Raw genomic sequence first — 22,545 nt, 5'->3', positions numbered from 1 at the left:
CACGTTAACTTTTATCGATTGGGAAAAAAGTTAGCTTGTTTATATTATGCTAACATAGCTGTGTCGCTAGTGGTCACGTAGCACATCATTGTATACCAGCTAGCCAAACTTCAGTAACCCTACAAACGTCACTGCTGTTTAGTTTTCTGTCTTCATTTATGTTGGAAGTTATAGCAGAGCTGTACGTTTTAATTTGTTTCCAAAACCCCGCAGTCAGGACATGATATATTGTATTTAGATAGAAGCTAGCGAGCTAACTTCCTGCTAACTTCTAACTCCATTAAATGTCATAAATTCCATTTTCATGGATGCCTGGATGTTAAACTCAATTGTTACACCTGGTAGAGCAGAACGCTGATCATTTTATTAAAGATGAAAGATTTTAGACAGTTTTTCAACTCTCAGTAATGCCATAGTGATCATTTGATATATGGACCTGCAGCAGAGTTTAGGCCCAGACATGGCTAGTGACGTCAGACTTTACGACCGGATTGCCTGCCGGAAGTGACATGACTTTCGCGGAAAATGTAGTTTTTCACTTGTAGGCCTTAAAAACTTATACTGCTGTTTTTAAAAGTCATGTTTGATTTTATACTTTTCTGAATAGTTTTTGGGATGCTTAGAACTCAAATTGCACTCCTTTAAACAGTTTATTTTGATGCATATGCTGTTTTCTTTGCAAATTTGAATTATAGGATTGTTTTTCGTTTTTTCAGAAGTATATATATAAATTGATGTATCTCAAAAATAAAACTATGAAGGCTTTTTTGTATTTAAAGTTTTGAGGGATAAACCTCTGCTATAAAATATATAAATATATGTAAAAAAAAAAAATTAAAAATGAGAAATAATTTTCATTTTTTTGTAGGTTATTGCACTGTTTTGCAATTTATGTATTTACTATGGACCAAATGCATAAATATTATTAAAATTTGGGCTATAATGATTGTATTGAAATACTCCCAAAAATGGCACTACAGCATGTGACAATATAAAGATAAGCTCTGTTGGACTAGAGACTTTTTTCATTTGATTCAATTTTATATGATGGATTATGCAGAAAAAATAGAATTGGGCTGAAAGGTCGATTGCTTTATTATCTATTCAGGGTGCCTAGAGTGTTTTAAAACCAAACTAGGTAATAAGTAGGGATGGGTGTGGTTAAGGATTTATCTGATACCAGCACCAAACGGTACTTTTGAAACGGTGCCGGTGCTTAAACGGTGCTCGAACCGGTGCTTAAAGAATGGAGAACACACACTTTGTCCAAAAACCTCTCATGTTTAGCTGTTTTTTTGGGGGGAGGGGGGGTAAAAAGATAACAATGTTAGCCTTTTCGGCAGCTATAGGGTATATGTGGTATCACTCTTGGCTGGAAGCAGTGCTTAAACAATGGGAAAAAACCCACAAACTTTGTCCAAAAAACTCTCATGTTTAGCGGTTTCCCACTTTTTCTTTGGTCATTTTAGCCAGGGTGAAGGGAGTATCTGCCATCAAACAAGAAAACAGCCGCATGTAACTACAACTGTGTTTGCTAGTTCACCTTACATGCATTAATGTAATAACGTGGTTAGCCTACTCAACGTAAATTACACAGGTACAACATTAAGGTCCCACACCCGCTTTCACACCTTGGCGCATGTGATTAGAGGATCACCAGGGGGTCCTTTGTCCCTCCTTGGGGGGATACTCCCACTGGGTTTAAATCTGGGACTCTCGGCCATTTGACCTTAGAACTGAAGAAGCTTCTCGGATGAGAGGTGAAACGTCTTCAAGCAACTCAAAGAAGTCCAGACGCTTTTCTTTGCAAACTCCTTTGACTACGATGACCTGGATGACTGAGAACCTTCACAGACTGACTGAGAACCTTCACAGACGTACAACATTAAGCTACTCACGCAGAGAAGAACGGCTGCTGCTGCCATCATCATCTGTCATCATTTCTAACTCCATTAGCACTGACCCCTGGCCCCTAGCACTGACAGGGCTAGGGGCCAGGACTCTACTCTTCAGGTTCTTGGGGGATGTTGCTAACTCTGGGTCCGATAACAGGCACCACACCCGCAGAAGATGTGCTCGGTGTTGCAGCAAGCTATCAAATACAGTGCATTTCTCGGCTTTTAACAAAAAGCTATACGTCGCTAGGTGTTTCATCAGATTTGAGGTGTTACCTCCTTTGACAGTATCACAGTATCACCTTAAAGCACTTGTTGCAGGCTGCTGAGTTTGCACATTTTGCTGTGAAGTACAGCTAGAATTTTGACCTCTGTGCCTTGGGCATTTTTAATCTGTAGCTCTGCTGTAAAAGAACTTAAGTACCTGGGCCCGCCTACTATCCTTGGAAAGCTAAAATGATTGGCTAGAATCCAAAGTGTATGACTCAGGAAATCTGAGTCTAAGGGGGAAAAAAGCACCGAAATATAGTGATGTGCGATACCACTGATTTACTTTCCGATCCGATACCAAGTAAAATTCAGGGTGGTATCAACGATACTGATCCGATACCGATACATTGTACAAAAACTTATTTTATTTATTGTATCTCAAATTATAGTGTCATAATGATTACAGGACATCAGATTACTTGTTCTTATCACTCAATAATGCAGAGTTCATCATACAGAAATAAAAAAAACCTGAAGCTATGTGCTATTTGAACACCTTGCCTGCCTGCAGCACTAAAGGACGCCATGAGAGACGTCTGTCTCGCCCTAGCGGCACCTGTCCCTCTCCTCCTCTTCAGTTCACCTCAACATACGCTCATCATATTCTGTGATATGATTTACTCTGAGCTGTTTAACAAGGTCAGTGGTGTTGCGGCAACACTTCACTTTTTTGCCACATGTATCGCAAACCACGTCTCAGCTGTTTGTGGAGGTAAAATACGTCCGCACATGACTCCAGTTACGCTCAGCCGTTGTTGTGAGTGCGCACGCCAAGGGGTTGCGACACATTTATACAGCCGTATTTCACACATGACTTTGAAGGGCAGAAGAGGAAGTAGTTCCTTCCAATGTAGACAATCCGAATGTTATAGTTTCTTTCCACTGTGTTCCTCTTAATGATAAACTACAAATTTACCCTAAAATACTAAAATATCAAAATTTTAATGTGAGAATCGATTCTAGAACATAAATGACTGGTATCGGAGAAATCAATATTTAAGGATCGAACTGCACATCACTACCGAAATGTACGCTGCCTTTCAGTCTGGTTACTACCCTTTATGTCAGAACTGGTGCAATAATGGCACCGGATACCTGTACCCATCCCTAGTAATAAAGTAACTAATTACTTTTGAAAAAAAAATCTGTAAAGACCAAGAGAAATCCTGCCATTAATTAATGCTTCAATCTTAAATATGATCAACCTATCTCTAATAATCGGCTGTGTACCACAGGCCTTCAAGCTGGCTGTAGTTAAACATTTACTTAAAAAGCATCTCTAGACCCAGCTGTCTTAGCTAATTATACGCCAATCTCCAACCTTCCTTTCATGTCAAAGAGTAGTTGTCAAACAGCTAACAGATCATCTGCAGAGGAATGGCTTATTTGAAGAGTTTCAGTCAGGTTTCATCACAGCACAGAAACAGCTTTAGTGAAGATTACTGATGATCTTATCTGATAGTGGACTCATGTCAGTGTTTTGAACAGGTTATAAAACAACAGTGTAAGAACAGGTTCATTATGTAAGATGCCAGTTTTGACAAGTACAGACTAGTGGAGAGTCGTCTGGATTATCAGTGTAACGGTCTCGTCCTTCTCTTTCTCTTTCTGTGTCCTTTTCATTAGAAACTGTCAATCCCACCCCCGCATCACCCTGACTCGCATCATGAACAGGCTTGTGTCCACATGAATGTGCAGACTTTCCCCTTTGAAAAACAAAACAAAAACAAAAAAAGTTTTATACATTTTATACATCTCCATACATTTTATATAAATATAAAATACACAAAATCGATCTCCAGCACCATCAGATGGAGGTGCTGGTGAATGAAGCCTCTAAACAGTAACACAGCATGAAGTCAAAAATAGAAATAAATAGAAATAACTGCACACAGCTCTTATGCATAAAGACTTGTGAGCACAGAAGCAGAGTTTATAACAACCTTCTCTCTGGAAGAAGTTTTTCCAAACTCTCTAACAGAGCTTAGAGTCTACTGAAGTTAATGCATACACACTCTGATTCAGTTCAGTTCATTTTATTTCAAACATGTGCCTTCACAATCGTTACAAAATATCCATTATTTGTTTGAAAAGGAGTAGGTAGAAGTATATAGTTATTTGTCCCTACCTCCTCAAGTTTGACCTCTCATTCATTTAATTTTCTTTTAGTCTTAAATTAAACAAACAACATATGAAGCAAAAGTAAAGCAAAACAAAACAAGCCCCACCACAGTATAGTTCTTTTCATATGAAAAAGACAGAATGTGTAAATTTGTAGATTCACAAGTTATGGAAACAAACAAACAAAACAGAAAAGAACTACAACACCATTGTCAGCAACATTACCGTCCTGGGTTTACCCTGTTTTCTTCACTCTTATAATTATTTAAAATACATTTTTTATATTTTATTTTCAACTGGTTTATGTTTTAATTTCTTTTATTTCTTCTGTTAGACTGTTTCATAATTTAACTCCTGCGAGATGAGATAGACATAATTTTTAAAGTTGTTCTAGAACTTATACCCACCTTCTCTTTCAATGAACAATTTACAGATTTCTTTTTTCAAGCAATTTATTTCTTTATACATTATTTGCACTGTTTTAAGCTTCACGAGGTCTTGGAATTTAATAGCTTGCATTTTGACAAAGAGTACATTTGTATGGTCCCTGTACCCCATATAATTTATTAATATAATGGCCCTTTTCTGTTTTATAGCTATTGTTTGTGTGTTACTTTTGCATGTGTTTCCCCGGAACTCTACACAGTAGCTCATATATGGCAGTAGTAAAGCACAGTATAAAATGTGCAGTGCTTTCTGATCCAACATATCCTTTGCTTTACTCTGATCCAGGTTAGAAACCCAAAGGAACAACCCCGCTATCCACCCCACCTGTGGTATTTTAGAAACTTTCAGAAAGTCCAAGCACACAGAGGCTGAATGCAGTGTGTGTGATGGATCAGAGGTGAGAAATTCTTCTTACCGTACAGCAGGATCACAGACAGCAGCCTCATTTTCATCCTCACAGTCCCGTTACAGAGCTCCTCACTGCCTCGGACCTCACCCTCCTCTCAGGAGACTCTCAACAGGAAGCTGTACCACTCTGACAGGAGGCACCGCCACAATAAAAGCTGTCCTAGATACACACCTGTGCCAGTTGCGTCCTGGTCATGTGTTTCAGACACAGTTAACCAGTATCCAGCATCAGGCTCAGACAGCACAGGCCTCCCAGCCACAGCCAACACTGGATTAGGCTTCAAGTTTTCTTTCTGTTGTTGTAATACTGTATTTACCTTATAATATAAAGCACCTTGAGGTTTTGATTTGGCAAAATATGAATAAAACTGGAGTGAAAATGACTGGACAAATCATCCAACATGAGCCATGATTAAACTTTGCTGGAAGAAAGTGATGAGAGAAACAAAGAGCTTTGATTGGACAGTGAGTCAGAACTCAAACTGGGAGAGGTCAACATCAGCAGTGTTGGTTAATTTCAAAAAGTAATTAGTTATACTTAGTAGTTACTTCTTTAACAAAGTAACTGAGTTACAATATTTTAAAAGTAAGTAATTAATAGGAAAAGTAACTATTGCATTACTTAGAAAACAGTGTGTCACCTTCTGAGGTCCAGGGTATAATCATCTGTTTTTGACTACTTTTGATGTTTCCTCTACATTTCAACATGAAAAAACTAGGTATTTGCCTTGTTTGGTATCATTCTTTTCAGCACAACCTCACATATCTGAATTTACTCTTATTTTATTTTTTCATTTTGACATACTGTATTACCACAGCTGATCTAAAATCAGATAAAAAAAACAAACTCTCAGTGGAAAAAGTTTTATTTTTTACTGTAACCACCATAAACATGTTTATGGAATCATTTTCATAACTTGAAATAAAAAATATAAATTGTACATTTTAAAAACCTATACACAAGTTTTGCAAATAACAAATCCATTTGCAGCTATTTACATAAAAATGCAGCTTTTCTGATAATGATTTACTATTTACAGAACAATCAGGTGTTCTGCATCAAATAAGCTCCACACAAATTATTTGTGCGACTTAAAAAAAACAATTTCTGGCCATTATAAGACAAAGAAGAACATGACAAGCTTCATCCTGTAATGAAAGATGCTGTGTGCAGACAGGACAGGACCAAAGTGCAAACTCACAGAAACTAGGCTTAAACTCAAAATGCAACTTGATTTGCTGACCGCGATAAGAGCCGCTACAAAACATTACAAAACTTAACTGATGACAGAAAACTAGGTCCAGATTAAGGAAAGTACAGCTAAGAACATGTCTTTATCAACACTACCTTTCATTAATTCAAAGTCGGTCAAAAACCCAACAATAGAAAGTACTCTCAAGGTGTGGACAACAATTATCTGTTTCAAAGACCGTACCAGTGAGAGGCAGTTGAAAGAATTCCAGCCTTCTGTGTGAGGCAGTGGCTTTAGTAGGTGGGACAATGCAGGCCTTTGGAATTTAAAATCAGATGAGAAAACAGGAAAATATTCACATACGTTTTGGGATTGTCATTAAACCGATGATTGTGGATAAGAATCAAAGAAGAAACAGACAAGTTATGTCTCCACTGAATCCAATAAGATCTCTTTTAGGAGTTATACCTAGAGAGACATATAGTCCAGTCAAAAACTACAGGGAGTGCAGAATTATTAGGCAAATGAGTATTTTGTCCACATCATCCTCTTCATGCATGTTGTCTTACTCCAAGCTGTATAGGCTCGAAAGCCTACTACCAATTAAGCATATTAGGTGATGTGCATCTCTGTAATGAGAAGGGTGTGGTCTAATGACATCAACACCCTATATCAGGTGTGCATAATTATTAGGCAACTTCCTTTCCTTTGGCAAAATGGGTCAAAAGAAGGACTTGACAGGCTCAGAAAAGTCAAAAATAGTGAGATATCTTGCAGAGGGATGCAGCAGTCTTAAAATTGCAAAGCTTCTGAAGCGTGATCATCGAACAATCAAGCGTTTCATTCAAAATAGTCAACAGGGTCGCAAGAAGCGTGTGGACAAACCAAGGCGCAAAATAACTGCCCATGAACTGAGAAAAGTCAAGCGTGCAGCTGCCAAGATGCCACTTGCCACCAGTTTGGCCATATTTCAGAGCTGCAACATCACTGGAGTGCCCAAAAGCACAAGGTGTGCAATACTCAGAGACATGGCCAAGGTAAGAAAGGCTGAAAGACGACCACCACTGAACAAGACACACAAGCTGAAACGTCAAGACTGGGCCAAGAAATATCTCAAGACTGATTTTTCGAAGGTTTTATGGACTGATGAAATGAGAGTGAGTCTTGATGGGCCAGATGGATGGGCCCGTGGCTGGATTGGTAAAGGGCAGAGAGCTCCAGTCCGACTCAGACGCCAGCAAGGTGGAGGTGGAGTACTGGTTTGGGCTGGTATCATCAAAGATGAGCTTGTGGGGCCTTTTCGGGTTGAGGATGGAGTCAAGCTCAACTCCCAGTCCTACTGCCAGTTTCTGGAAGACACCTTCTTCAAGCAGTGGTACAGGAAGAAGTCTGCATCCTTCAAGAAAAACATGATTTTCATGCAGGACAATGCTCCATCACACGCCGTCCAAGTACTCCACAGCGTGGCTGGCAAGAAAGGGTATAAAAGAAGAAAAACTAATGACATGGCCTCCTTGTTCACCTGATCTGAACCCCATTGAGAACCTGTGGTCCATCATCAAATGTGAGATTTACAAGGAGGGAAAACAGTACACCTCTCTGAACAGTGTCTGGGAGGCTGTGGTTGCTGCTGCACGCAATGTTGATGGTGAACAGATCAAAACACTGACAGAATCCATGGATGGCAGGCTTTTGAGTGTCCTTGCAAAGAAAGGTGGCTATATTGGTCGCTGATTTGTTTTTGTTTGGTTTTTGAGTGTCAGAAATGTATATTTGTGAATGTGGAGATGTTATATTGGTTTCACTGGTAAAATAAATCATTGAAATGGGTATATATTTGTTTTTGTTAAGTTGCCTAATAATTATGCACAGTAATAGTCACCTGCACACACAGATATCCCCTAAAATAGCTAAAACTAAAACAAACTAAAAACTACTTCCAAAAACATTCAGCTTTGATATTAATGAGTTTTTTGGGTTCATTGAGAACATGGTTGTTGTTCAATAATAAAATTATTCCTCAAAAATACAACTTGCCTAATAATTCTGCACTCCCTGTATATTCTAATGATACTCCTATTGATAGCTAAGAGAACAATAGGAAGAGAGTGATAGCAAGCTTGCAACTGAATCTACCAACACAGGTGGAGCTGTGTGACAAGATACCCCAGTTACTGGACCAGAATCCTGGAACGCTGCATTAACCTTGTAAAGACTGTCATCAGCTATAAAGTAACTACTGTACTGAAATACATCACCACAGAACTGGCTACTGCAGGGACAGTTCTCTGTTCAGTTGACCTTGAATTTGTCTTATTCATCTGTGTGACCAGCCAACGGTTCTGGACAGAGGCTTCAAGCAGTCTGGTATCTGTAAGAGAACTCAGCAGACATGTAAACAGAACACTTGGATCATCCTTCTGACTGAGGTCACCTGCATATTATGATCAGCATGTAGAAAGTGACCTGAAAAAGAAACTGATCACCTGAGCCAAGATACCAACCGCTCACAGAGGACGAGCTGCAGCACGTTAGTGTCACACAGGGACATGGAGTTGCTTGTGGTTCCGGAAAAATGATGAATAAAGTAGATCATAACAAGCAGAAAGAAACATCAACTTAGCGTCAACTTACAAAGCAAAGCGTGACTGCCAGCACACCAGACATGCTAACACCTGCAGAAACCTACGGACCTGAGCTGACAAGTACAACCATCACACAGCAAATCCATGACAAATAGATTAGATAAAATTTATTAATCCCTTGGGTGGGTTCCTCCGGGAAATTCGGTTTCCAAATAGCACAGCACCGACAGAAGTTACAGAATGTGAGCAGAAATATACCATATATGCACATATATAAATACAGAGCCATATATAAATAAAGAGTATACAAAGGGATAAATAGAAAAAATAGGAATAAGAATACAATGGAATTGCACATTTCAAGTATTGAAGTCTATTGCACCGTTGGATATTAAATAAAAGTATTGCACAGTGAAAAAGTACTACAGCTTAGTTGTTCCCCCCTCCTTTGTCCTCCTCTTTCCCCTCCCTCTCCCCTCCAGTGAGGAGCTAAACAGTCTGATGGCCTGTGGGACAAAGGAGTTTTTAAGTCTGTTGGTTCTTGTCTTTGGGAGAAGCAACCTGTCACTGAACAGACTCCTCTGGTTGTTTATGGCCGTGTGCAGAGGATGCCCAGCATTGTCCATAATGTCCAGCAGTTTCTTTAGTGTCCTTTTCTCTGCCACTGACACCAGAGTGTCCAGCTTCATGCCGACCACAGAGCCAGCCTTCCTGATCAGTTTCTCCAGCCTGGATGAGTCCTTCTTTGCTGTGCTGCTCCCCCAGCACACCACAGCATAGAAAAGAACTCCAGCAACCACCGACTGGTAAAACATCCTCAGGAGCTTCCTGCAGATGGTAAGAGACCTCAGCCTCCTGAGGAAGTACAGTCTGCTTTGGGCTTCTTTATACAGGTGCTCTGTGTTGCATGACCAGTCCAGTTTGTTGTCCACCCACAGCCTGAGGTAGTTGTACTTGTTGACCACCTCCACCTCCTCTCCCTCTATCTGAATCGGCAGTGGACCTTCTCTGGACCTCCCGAAGTCCACAACTAGTTCCTTGGTCTTTGAGGTGTTGAGTTGCAGGTGGTTTGTGTGACTCCATGCGACAAAGTTCCTCACCAGACTTCTGTACTCCTCTTCCTGATCATCCCAGATACACCCCATGATGGCAGTGTCATCTGCAAACTTCTGAATGTGGCATAATTCAGAGTTGTAGCAGAAGTCAGAGGTGTACAGGGTGAAGAGAAGAGGGGACAGCACAGTTCCCTGTGGTGCTCCTGTGCTGCTGACCACAGTGTCAGATATGATGTCCTTCAGCCTGACGTACTGTGGTCTGTCAGTGAGGTAGTCGGAGAGTCAAGCGACCAGGCAGGGGTCCACCTCCATCCTGTCCAGTTTTTCCTGAAGCAGACAGGGCCGGATGGTATTAAAGGCACTGGAAAAGTCAAGAAACAGGATCCTGGTGCCTTTTCCCTTGTCCAGGTGTGAGTGCATCCTCCACTCCGACATCCGTCTTGTATGCGAACTGTAGTGGTTCCTGGGCATGTTGTACCTGTGGTCAGAGGAGGTTGAGGAAGAGCCGCTCTAGAGTCTTCATAAGATGTGACGTCAGTGCCACCGGTCAGAAGTCATTCAGCTCATTGGGACGGTTCCTTTTGGGGACCGGGACGATGCAGGATGTCTTCCATAGGGCAGGCACTGTCCCCAGTCGCAGATCGAGATTGAAGACTTGTTGTAGTGGCTCCCCAAGTTCAGCAGCACACGCCTTTAGCATCCTAGGACACACCTTGCCTGGACCTGTTGCCTTCCTGGGGCAAAGCTTCCTCAGTTGTCTCCTGACCTGATCCATTGTGACACTGGGAGATGATTGGAAGGGGGGGGGGGATATCCTGCTGTTGAGAGAAGGGTTGGAGGAGGGGTGTCATAGTGTCAGGAAGGGGAGGGGGCGAGCGAGGTAGTAGGAGAGGGGGAGAGGGCTCTGTAGTAAAGGTGAGGGTGGGGGGGGGGGGTTGTGGGCTGGTCAAATCTCTTGAAGAAGTTGTTGAGTTCTTCAACAGGAGAGTTCCTTCTCCACAGTCCCCCCCACTGTGCTGTTCTTGGTGTTGTGGCCTGCGATGGTTTTCACACCATTCCAGACCTCCCTCATATTGTTCCTCTCCAACTTCTGCTCCACCTTCCTCCTGTAGGTGTCCTTTGCTTCCCTCAGGCAGTGTTTCACCTCCCGCTGTGCTGCTTTCATCTCCTCCTTCACTTTGCTCCTGAAAGCCTTCTTCTTCATGTTGAGGACAGCTTTGACTTCCTGTGTTACCCACGGTTTGTTATTAGGATAACACTGTACCGTCTTAGCAGGGGCGACCGTGTCACACAAAAGTTGAGGTAGTCCGTCAGACAGTGCGTTGCCCTCTCTATGTCCTCACCATGTGGGCTCAGAAGCACATCCCAGTCTGTGGTGTCATAGCAGTCTCTCAGAGCATCCTCCTTTTCTGGGGTCCATCTCCTGATGGAGCGTGTTGTGACAGGCTGCCTTTGGACGAGGGGTGTGTATTGTGGCTGTAGGTAAACCAGGTTGTGGTCTGACTTCCCTAATGGGATGAGGGGGTGGCTCTGTATGCATCTCTCACAGTGGCATACATTGGCATAGGTCCGGACGGAATACCGATACTTTAACGGAGACGTGTCTGGGGTTACAATATCTGTTGTAAATGTAGACAATGAGTCCCCCACCTCTGCTTTTTCCACTGGCCTGTGTGTCCCTATCACCTCTCACGGATGTGAATCCACATAGGTCTATGTTAGCCTGTGGCCTTAGCTTGGTTGGCCATGTCTCCTTGAAGATAAACAAACTGCACTCACGGTATAGTCGGTGGTTGTTCAGAGCACACAGTTCATCCATTTTATTCTGTTGCAAGTTCACGTTGCCCATTATCCCTGTCGGGATTGATGGTTTGAATCGCCTCCGGTGATCTGCTTTCCTCGTTCCAGCTTTGCAGTCTCGGTAGCTCCTCTTAATCTCAGTCGGTATGTTGTGTCGCATGCCGGTCTGTGCCTTTTTTCTTAGTGCCAGCAGCTCCGCTCTCGAATAGATGAAGGAGCTGGTTCCAGATGTTTTAAAAAGTGCATTAACCTCCTAAGACCCGAACTCTTCCACGGCATGCATTTTTAATTTCTCTTTGATATTTGGGCCCAATGAACGTAAAAACAAAGAGTTACCAGATTAATTTTTTTACCTTATTTTTGTTTTAAAGAAAAATGAGAGCCACATATGAGGATATTTGTTTAAAATTTTGATAGAACAGTAGCAGTATAATGTCCTTGTAAGTGGATATCAGGCCCTTGTAAAGCAAAATTGAGTATTTTGGTCTAAATAACCCAAAATGTGATGTCCACATATGTGGACGCCAGGTCCTAGGAGGTTAAGATAAGATAAGATGACTCTTTATTGTCATTGCACAGTCTTACATAGTACAATAGTACAATGAAATTGGAAAACTGTCCTACGTCGGCACTACATATAACACAACACGACCTGATACGACACATCACAACACAACACAAACAACACAACACAGTATAATAACTTAGTATTAAAAAAGAAGAATAAGTGTATTTGTATTGCACACTGTTATTATTGTACATTAATTGTTAATGCACCTTGTTGTAAATATAAATATTATTATTGTTATTGTTTTTACCGTTGTTACCTCACTCCCCAAAAAAGTCCAGGTAGGTAGCCAGTCAGGTCAGCTATTTGCATTGATTAGGGCTATTGCCCTGTTGTAAAAGCTGTCCTTGAGTAAGGACAAACCGTGGCAGCGGGAAACTGTGGCAAAACAATCCAAGTACCGCATCAAACGCAAACATTTTCAGCACCGCAAAACGTTCTTTCTCCCGTTCCAATACCTTCTTGGTTTTTCTTTGCCCCCCACAAAAGGAATGTACAAAACGAAGGAGAATAATGCCGGACCGTACAAAGACATATTCGATGAAAAGTCAAAGAAAAGATACAAGGAAAAAATCAAAGGAGTGAAAGGGTCAGACCCTTACGAGCACACAGAGTGGATAAAAAACGTTAGCGTGCTGCCCAACTTTCACTACGCTCATATTTATAATTATACGGTTCTTGGAGTGAGTACATACACATACACAAGCCCGGGTACAGTTTACCGACGGATGGGTACAGGACCTTGAAATACGCCGTGTAGAACGAAAGACCATCGTACAAACAAAGGTAAGTTTACCAGTCTCACAAATCGTCTTCATAAATATACATTCGTTAACCGTTTATTAATAGGACCTTTGAGCTCAACGGTAATTAATTAGTAGTGGAAATAATTTCTGGTACGCATCACAGAAATGTAGCAGTGACAATAATATTGTATGCTGTAATCGTACTGGGCAATTAGTGATACAAAAAACCCTGTTTTATCCTGTGAATAAAAGTATGTTTTTTGTCAATGTACCGTGGTAATAACAGAAGCGAAACGCAATATTCTGTCAGGACATTTCACTATTTATGCACAATAAACAAAGGAGCATAGTGCCACAATTTCTGTTCAGCGCCACACTTGCTTGTAACTTAAATCACCAATTATGTTATGAAAAATGACGTATTAACTACTACAAAACACTGACCTTTGTGGGAATGCTTGGAGCAGACTAACATGTGAGCTGGAGTGCTCTGGGACGTTATATTTGGTCTTTGAATGGCTGCAATCCAGGCCATTCGTCGCCTCTTTGTTACTTCAGAAACATGGCTTGAACAATTTCTCTTCAACGACGTAATAATAATAGGAAACCAAGTCCTCTTGGGTGAGCAGGTTATGAAAATGCAAATGACTAGAGAAAGCAAAGGAAGGGGTATCAGGATTGATATTCATAATATTCTGAAAAGAAATGGTATGAGGGTTCTTGGTTAAAAGGTCATTTTGAAAGAAGCAAAGTCATCAGAAATTAGCAGTTCATCAGCTTTGCAGTTAAAAGGAAAAAGTCCAGAGCAGTAAACTAGGTCCAAAGTATGGCACTTAGTATGAGTAGGAAGGTTTATATGTTGTTTAAAGCCACAAGTATCGAGGCAGGATGAGAGATCTTTGGTGAGAGGATGATCACTGCTATCCATATGATTATTAAATCCCCAAATATCATACTTCTGGGAGTATGATATTTGGGGAAAGCTATGTGAGTCTGCAGATCAACAAAGTCACTTATGAAGACAGAATTAGACTATACAGGGCAGTAAATGACAACTATAACAGTTGGAACAGGTGCTGAGAGTTGACAGACAATGGATTTAAAGGAATTGTAGACAGGTACAGACAACAGCATGACTTTCCAGTTCTCACGATAGATTACTGTGAGACCTTCACCATGGCCGCACCCACGAGGTTGGCAGGTGTAAAAAAAAAAAGTGGAGTCGTTGAGCTGTGAAAAGTCATTGGGCTGTTGCCACATGTCAGTCAAACAGAAAAAGTCAAACTTACGATCTGTGAGGAGATCCAAGATGAGATCCAAGATGATCTCCTTGCTCCTAAGGGAGCGGATGTTAAGGAAGCCAAAGTTGACATCGGTGCTGTCAGACTGGAGAGAGGTATTAGGCGACCTGGGCAGGCTGGCTAAAACACTGTGGTCAACATCCCTTTCAAAGTTCCGTGAAGGGCGACGAGACCAGAGGGACTGTACTGGCTTAGAGTCGTCATGGTGAAAATTTTACCAGAGTCCCGGTGAATGTACTTTCAACGAGGGAGGAATGCGATATCTGTGTGGAGATAAAGCGCAGCCGGCGGTGGAGCAGCCAGGTGAAAGCGAAGTCGCAGAAGTTCGTCAGCTGAGTATTGGTTAAGTCCAGCACTAGGTCGGTAGACCAATGACCTGAAAATCATTGGAAGCCCTTGTTTATGGATTGATTGTTGGGTTTTGGTTTTCTCTGTATGTATTATTGTAGGGTCTACCTTACAATATAAAGCACCTTGAGGCAACTGTTGTTTTGATTTGGCGCTGTGTAAATAAAATTGAATTGATTTGAATGGAATTGAATTGGATTGCATTAAACTGAATTGAATTGAACATGAGTAGAGACCTTCATCAGACTGGTGGACGTTAATTATGATGAGCTCTGATTTAGATTCAGATCCAATACTTCATTAACTTCCATTAATGAAGAAATGAGCTGTGATGATGTATACATTCACCTGTCTGCAATGCAGAACGATATCAGAACAGCAGAGGAGTGATACTGAGGAGTGATGAAGAGCTGCTGACTGGAAGACATTCAGATTTGTTAATGAGCAGGAAATGTAAAGACTGATGTTTCAGTAGCAGCAAAGTGGGCAATGAAGAAGGACACCATAAGAAGACCGTATCCTGGAGCACTAACAAGTTTAACAAAGTCATTAAAAGCTGAAATAAAAACGTATATACTCAAAATAAATCACAATTCTCAGAATCTTATTGACTATATGAAAAGGATGAATGAAGGATATCAGCATACACAGGAAAATGCTTCCTTACTTACTGCATGTGCAAAGGTCTCATGACATTCATCAGCACTGTTCTCAAGAGTCTGGCTCACAGAACAACAGGTGGAACTTTTCCACTCAGAGCCACAATTATCCACGCAGCTCATTAAGACTCAGCAGTTGACCTCAGATGCATATCTGTGGACTGTGGAAGGACATGCAAGCTCCTCACAGAATGCTCAAACAGGAACCTCTTTAAAAAAAAAAAAAGTTCAAATCAAGCTTGATCATCTGCAGATGGAAGCATGATGCTGCAGTAGATTTCACAATATTCAAGTTGAAGAAGAAAGATGGGACTTTAAGCTCTCGTACAGTACAGGCAAACAGTTATGATACCAGGCCTCTAGTTTAAACTAGTGAATTTAGGATATTTAAAAATGAAAAGATTATCAGAGTTAAAGGAAATGATCTTAGCGGGTATCACATTTGCAATGTGTTATGTTTTTTATTCGGTCCTCCTCACTGCCCATCATCAACATGACTCAGAGACACTGAAGAAAGTTAGCACCCTCCAGGAAGTAAACCAGATGGAAAGACGTCATATTTTACCTTTAAAACATTTAAAGGTCAACATGATAGTGAGCTGAGGCACTGTGGGCGGGGCCAGTGGCTGGATTAACATTCATTTAACAGTCTTAATCACATATCATCCCACTGATGAGCAGGAACATCTACTAATATGCGTAGTTTTCCACTGACTGCAACCCTGTCATGGTGCTGTGTTCTTCTCTTCTGAGTTCCTTTGAACAAAGACTCGGACATGAATATGTTTGTGGTGAGAAACTTTAATGGGTTATGATTACAAAAACTGTGTAATACACACACAGTCACAGCTGTCATGTCTCAAAATACAAGTCATTGCAGAGCTGCAGGAAAACCTTTAAAAATCCCAAAATATTTTACTTAAAAGCACTTTTTAAAAAAAAACCAACTTCGTGCTGCATAAAAAGACCAAACATGAAAAATCCCAGGCCCGACAGTAAAGATACAACAGCAAAGCTGACACTGTGAAGACACACCCCCTTTTATACTGGTTACTGGAGCTTCAGGATGGGCCAATGATGTCACAGAACAGCAGCCAATCAGAGACAGTAGGATGAAGGTCCTCCATATGGCAGAGTGTGTTCTCACGTTCCTGTTCAGAGACAAACATCAGCAATTTCAGCTTGGATCTGGTGACCTTTGAACTTTCCTAACACACACATGTATGTGTTTTGTGACTCAGCTGACACACTTCTTACATTTTAGATTCCAACAAAGGAGCAGAACTCAAACCAGAACCAGGAAAACCACAGAAACCAGACCTGACATAATTGAGGCTATGAGAGGAGGGCCAGAGGATGGGGACCAGTACCACCCATCATTGGTCTTTTTTGATTTACTGGTAACACAAGAAGTTTTTGTACTAGTAGTATGAGGGGCTGTTGTACTGATAGTATGAGTGGGTGTTTTAGGGGTAAAAGGAGGAGGAGCTTTTACATTACAAGAAGGATCTGTGGGAACAATGACAAAGATGGTTCAGTCAGTTTATCAGTTCCAGTAGTCTGTGGAAGCTTCCTCACTGATAGACAGAGCTGAAAGAAAGAAAGGAGCTTCAGGTTTTCCTGAGTCGCCTCCTGTAGAAGAGGATACACTGAGACTATCAGTCATGAAAGGCTTTATTTATGGACTTTATCAGGCACAGGATGGAGAGGAGTGTAGTGACGGTCTGGGCGTACCCATCTTCTTCTCTCACATTCATCCCAAGACCGCTGACAGAAATCAGCATTATAGAATAAATGAGTTAAATCAGGATCAACTGCAGACGACTGGATCGAGTGATTCTACCTGATTAAACTTTTGCATATTCACTGCCAAATTGCTCAAATAAAATATTAAATCTTCTGAGTCTCTCACTACAGCAGCTCCACATGGCTGCGTCCTGACTCCTCTCCTGCACTCCCCTCACACACATGCCTGCAAACCTGCCTACAATACCAATGGACGGGTGTCTCAACTGTGGTGGGCCTGATGAGCAGGACATGTTCTCATTCCAAACAGACTCCCTGCATTTATCACAGCAGCAATAAGATGCGCTTTTCTCTGTGGTTGCTTCAGTGCAATTTACAGTAAGGTGTACACTTAAAAACTTAGTGACTCACATTTGTGTGATTCATTCAAATATTCTCCTCTTGAAAGAGAAACATGGGCCTGAAAAGAAACTAATGTTCACATCTGTCAGTCACAACTTGACACTGAGTCTCTTTAGTAAATCCAGCAGTGTTTTAAAGTGAAATAGAGGTTTTGTGCCACCACAGTGAAGATGGACTTCTTTGTTCCTTCTTTAATATTCCAACCTTTGTGATGATGGGATAAGTTTCTCTGGCTCTCCTACTTTATGTGACCTGAATACATTAACAGAACATGTATCGATAAAGTAAGATATAACCTGCCACCTTTCATTGATCTCTATGACATTTCTACTAAAGTCCAGGAAAAGAGGTTGAATAAGAAAGATCATTGAACTGACCTCTGACTGTCAGTCTGCTTTTAGGAGACCGATCAACACCAGTTGAGCATGAGTAGAGACCTTCATCAGACTTCTGAACATTAGTGAGAGTCAACTTTCCTTCAGGATCAGATCTCATTTTCTCACCATCTTTATATAAAGAAAAGTTCCCGGGATCTTTGAATTGACAGAGCAGGATCTCATTACTTCCTGTCCACACAGGAAATGAAGGGGCCTTCAGGATCAGGGAACCAGCTGACCAACAGAGACACAAACAGAGTGATACAGAGACAGACTTCCACCAACACAGAGTCATACAGACACAGCTGGAACATCTGTACCTGAAATAATGATGTTGACTTCATCACTACGCCGTCCAGATGAGCTTTCACAGAAGTAAGCTCCATCAGAGGGGTTGCACAACTGAAGTTGACACTGAGACCTTTCAAGAACAAGGCCTGCAGCTGCTCCACACCTCTCAGTGAGTCCTGCTCTGGTCCTCTTCACTGTCCATTCATCAACTGTTTTTCCATCATCATCAACACAAGTCAGAATCGCTAGAGCACCAGGACTGAAGAACTGCTTGTGATCTGGAGTTACACTCAGAGACACTGAAGGTCAGAGAGATACACACATAGAGTGTGTATGTGTTCTTGTTGGAGTCTCACTGATTGTTTTCATTTCATCAACTCACCTGCAGAAACAGTCGGTGCAGACAGCAGCAGCACACACACACCTGCAACAGGAGGACAGAGGTCACTGAAGGTCAGTGAAAGTGTGAGAGTGTACTACAGGGGTGGGGAACTCAGGCCTTGAGACCTAGGCCGTTTATCAATGCCCAAGTACGCGAGTACGTACTCGCGTGCTCGGTGAGTACGTACTCGCCGAGAACGCACGGGAGTACGTACCCGCCGAGAACGCGAGCACGGACTCGTGGGCCGTTTCTCAATTCTCAAGTATGCGAGCACGGACTCGTGATTTGTACAGTCGGAACACCAGCGTACGTGATGATGTCACAGGTCCGGAGTTTTTACTGCCGTCCCCTCCTAATTTAACTGTGAGTAACATGTTATGAAGCTTAACTTTAATCACAGCCAAACCGGTTTACTCAGGAACAAATAAAACACTGAAATGAACCAAACATTAACATTTAGAAGTGATCTACGTGACTTATATATCATTTTTAACCTCAGTAGTGAAATCTCTATTAATACAAATAGTGTACATGTACATACCTTAATAAAAACAAGCAGGTGAGATGTTAGAACGCTTTTATTTCTATTCTAGTGGACACTCAATACTATAGACAGCTGCTGGAGTTTCTTTAACCTGAGCAGTGAGAAGACCGCGAGTGGGGGGGGGGGCGATGTGCCGGGAGTCCGCTGTTGAGTTTTGGACGAAATGCATTCTGGGATATATAGCTGTACCAAGTCTACACCGATGCATGCTCGATAAAACGGGCAGATCGAGAACACATCCGGGACTTTTTCGCGTTCTCGGCGTGATGCGTACTTCGAATTGGAACAGTACTTGGTCTCCGACTGATGACGTATCACGAGTACACGAGAACGCAAGTACGCACAAGTACGCATATTGATAAACGCCCCTAGTGTCCTTCATGATTTAGACGTGTCCTTGATCCAACACAGCTGATTTAAATAGCCTCCTGAAAAGTAACCTCCTGAACATGTCTTGAAGTTCAAGAGGCCTGGTAATGAACTAATCATTGGATTCAGGTGTGTTTACCCAGGGGACCATCTAAAACCTGCAGGACACCGGCTCTCAAGGCCTGGAATTTTGACACCCCTGGTGCACGAGCTTCATTCTCTTATATTGCGTACAAAAAACCCTGCATAAATCATGCATGATTCATCAACAGAGGTGGGCATTACCAAAGTACAAATAATGTTACTGTGCCTAAGTGGTAAAAGTGGGCGGGGCAATAAGTCACACTACTTCAGCATCTAGCTAGCCCTGCTGAAGAGGAGCGAGCATAAAGGGAGTAATGGTTTATTATATGTCAAATCCAGCGTTTCCATGAGCATAAGAAACATCAGCAAACACAAAAACTGTTTGTGTGCAGTTTGTCTCACAGTGTGTTACAGTTAAAGGTCCAGCTGCTGTATTTCAAAGAGAGGAAAGAAAGAGCGCTAACTTCACTCAGAGATGGAGAAAGATAAGAAAGAAGGACAGGAGAGGAAGAAGAGAGCTCAGATTTAAAGAGAAGGACTGCTTAGTGTGATGTCATGAACTGGAAATGCAAAGAAGCCATGATTTTAATCACATATTGGACCTGTATGTGAAGTGCTTTCATATTGTCAAACAAAGTAAAGTATACTTAAATGCAGTGTTGGGAAGGTTACTTTTAAAATGTATTCCACTAGAGATTACAGAAATTGCCCCAAAATGTATTTTGTAATGTATTCCATTACATTACTCAATGAGAGTAACGTATTCTGAGTATTCTGAGTATATATTATCATGCTTTTTACAACTAAATGAATGTACTATTGCTGTGTGATTTAGTACTTTTACTGATGGTCCACAGCTCCGGACCTTAGTAAAGGGACTTCTGACTAATACGTCAGGTTCTATGTTGGGCTCGTAGCCAAACACTAGCTTTACTTTGTTGTCTGGGTCAACTTTGCTTGCAAGAGACAGAGAGAGGCGCTGAAAGGCTGCTCCAACAGAACTTATTGTTTCGGAGGAATTATTATATTTACATGCTTCCAGCTCCTGAATCTGCTCCGTGACAGCTCGTGCTTTTCCTTTTTCTCCCTCCCTCGCTCACAGACACATAACGTGTATGGCAGTCCATTCTCCCAGCAGCACGGACTACACTGCCCATGAGACTACATTTTTAAGGGGTATGCCTGTAGCATTCTGCCTATTAGCTTAGCACAACAACAACAAAAAGCGCTCTCTCACCCAGGAAACACACAGTCGCAGAGAGAGCACATCACCCTGTAACCATGGCAACCGTAACGCTGCCGCCTGGAACAAAAGAAATGTAGCTGTCAAACAAACCCAAACAGTCCTGTCACAATATGAAACACCGCCGTGTAATCCATTTATTTCCACAAAGTAACTGTATTCTGAATACCACCTTTTTAAACTGTAACTGTAACAGAATACAGTTACTCATATTTTGTATTTTAAATACGTAACGGCGGTACATGTATTCCGTTACTCCCCAACACTGCTTATTTTATGTTATTCCATTAATACATGAAAATCATGGGTAGTTTAGTGCAGGATAAACAGGTTAGCTTGCAGCACTTCAATGAGTTATTTAGTATGTCTTGAGCTAGTGAGGGTCAGAGGTCACTAAGCAAACTGCTCTTCATCATGGATGACCATCACAATCCTCACTGCTGAGGCAGCAGAGCTCCTCGTCCCTCAGACTGATTCAACCTTGCTGCCATAAAGAAAGCTTGAGGGAGTCCTTCCTGCTGTTGTCTATAAATCTAGATGATGGGATCAATTATAGGCCAATCTCCAACCTTCCTTTCATATCAAAGAGTAGTTGTCAAACAGCTAACAGATCATCTGCAGAGGAATGGCTTATTTGAAGAGTTTCAGTCAGGTTTCATTAAAGCACAGAAACAGCTTTAGTGAAGATTACTGATGATCTTATCTGATAGTGGACTCATGTCAGTGTATCAAACAGGTTACAAAACAACAGTGTAAGAACAGGTTCATTATGTAGGATGCCAGTTTTGACAAGTACAAACTAGTGGAGAGTCGTCTGGATGATCAGTGTAACGGTCTCGTCCTTCTCTTTCTCTTTCTGTGTCCTTTTCATTAGAAACTGTCAATCCCACCCCCGGATCACCCTGACTCGCATCATGAACAAGCTTGTGTCCACATGAATGTGCAGACTTTCCATTTAACAAAAAACAAAACAAAAAACATTCTTTTTACACTAAATGCACAAAATCAATCTTCAGCACCACCACAGGAAGGTGCTGATCAATAAAGCCTGCAAACAGTAACACAGCACACACAGCTCTGATGCATAAAGACTTGTGAGCAAGGTTCCCCGCTGTTCACCACACCTGCTGAATTTTAGAAACTTTCAGAAAATCCAAGCATACAGAGGCTGAACATCCTGACACCCTGACAACATCTGTGTTTGTGTGTGTGTGTGTGTAAAGGAGACACACACACTGAAGGAGCAGTTTTTTCAGTGTGTGTGATGGATCAGAGGTGGGAAGCTCTTCTTACCGTGCAGCAGGATCACAGACAGCAGCCTCATTTTCATCTTCACAGTCCCGTTACAGAGCTCCTCACTGCCTCGGACCTCACCCTCCTCTCAGGAGACTCTCAATAGGAAGCTGTACTGCTCTGACAGGAGGCACCTCCACAATAAAAGCTGTCCTAGATACACACCTGTGCCAGTCACCTGGGCGCTAGATCGGTGGCTGCCCATTGCTTCACAGAGTGAATAGGTTAAATGTAGAGAGGAATTTTCCCACAGGGATGAATGAAATATACATTATTATTAGTCCATCTAGCTTCATCCAACATCTTCTGGAGAAAGTATCTGTCAATGGAAAATTGTACTTAGTAGTCAGTATAAGCTTTTAATGATATAAGTTTGCATATGATAGAATACTGCATGATGACCTTTTGATGACTTAGA

The 22,545-nt window shown here is 41.7% G+C and overlaps 1 protein-coding gene across 4 annotated transcripts in view; it reads right to left on the bottom strand.

Moving 5' to 3' along the window:
* LOC116324876 (Fc receptor-like B) overlaps nt 1-22,304 on the bottom strand; it is a 33,117-nt gene extending 10,813 nt beyond the window's left edge. Inside the window, exons 1-5 of one of the 4 annotated variants that reach the window (XM_039609105.1) lie at nt 22,128-22,304; nt 18,595-18,636; nt 18,242-18,511; nt 17,922-18,155; nt 16,180-16,547 (exon numbers count right to left, since the gene is read on the bottom strand). In XM_039609105.1, the coding sequence (XP_039465039.1) occupies nt 16,540-16,547; nt 17,922-18,155; nt 18,242-18,511; nt 18,595-18,636; nt 22,128-22,164 (591 nt within the window). In that variant the 5' untranslated portion in view covers nt 22,165-22,304 and the 3' untranslated portion in view covers nt 16,180-16,539. Of the gene's footprint in view, nt 1-5,148; nt 5,272-16,179; nt 16,548-17,921; nt 18,156-18,241; nt 18,512-18,594; nt 18,637-22,127 lie in introns of those variants that run through there. The other 3 variants (XM_039609104.1, XM_039609103.1, XM_031745643.2) reach the window with 3 other exon arrangements.
* Between the last annotated feature and the right edge of the window lie 241 nt (nt 22,305-22,545).

Source organism: Oreochromis aureus, linkage group 3 (assembly GCF_013358895.1).
Source record: "Oreochromis aureus strain Israel breed Guangdong linkage group 3, ZZ_aureus, whole genome shotgun sequence".
Lineage (NCBI taxonomy): Eukaryota > Metazoa > Chordata > Actinopteri > Cichliformes > Cichlidae > Oreochromis > Oreochromis aureus.
The sequence above is the reverse complement of the archived record's forward strand: the minus strand, read 5'-3'. Positions and strand labels throughout refer to the sequence as shown.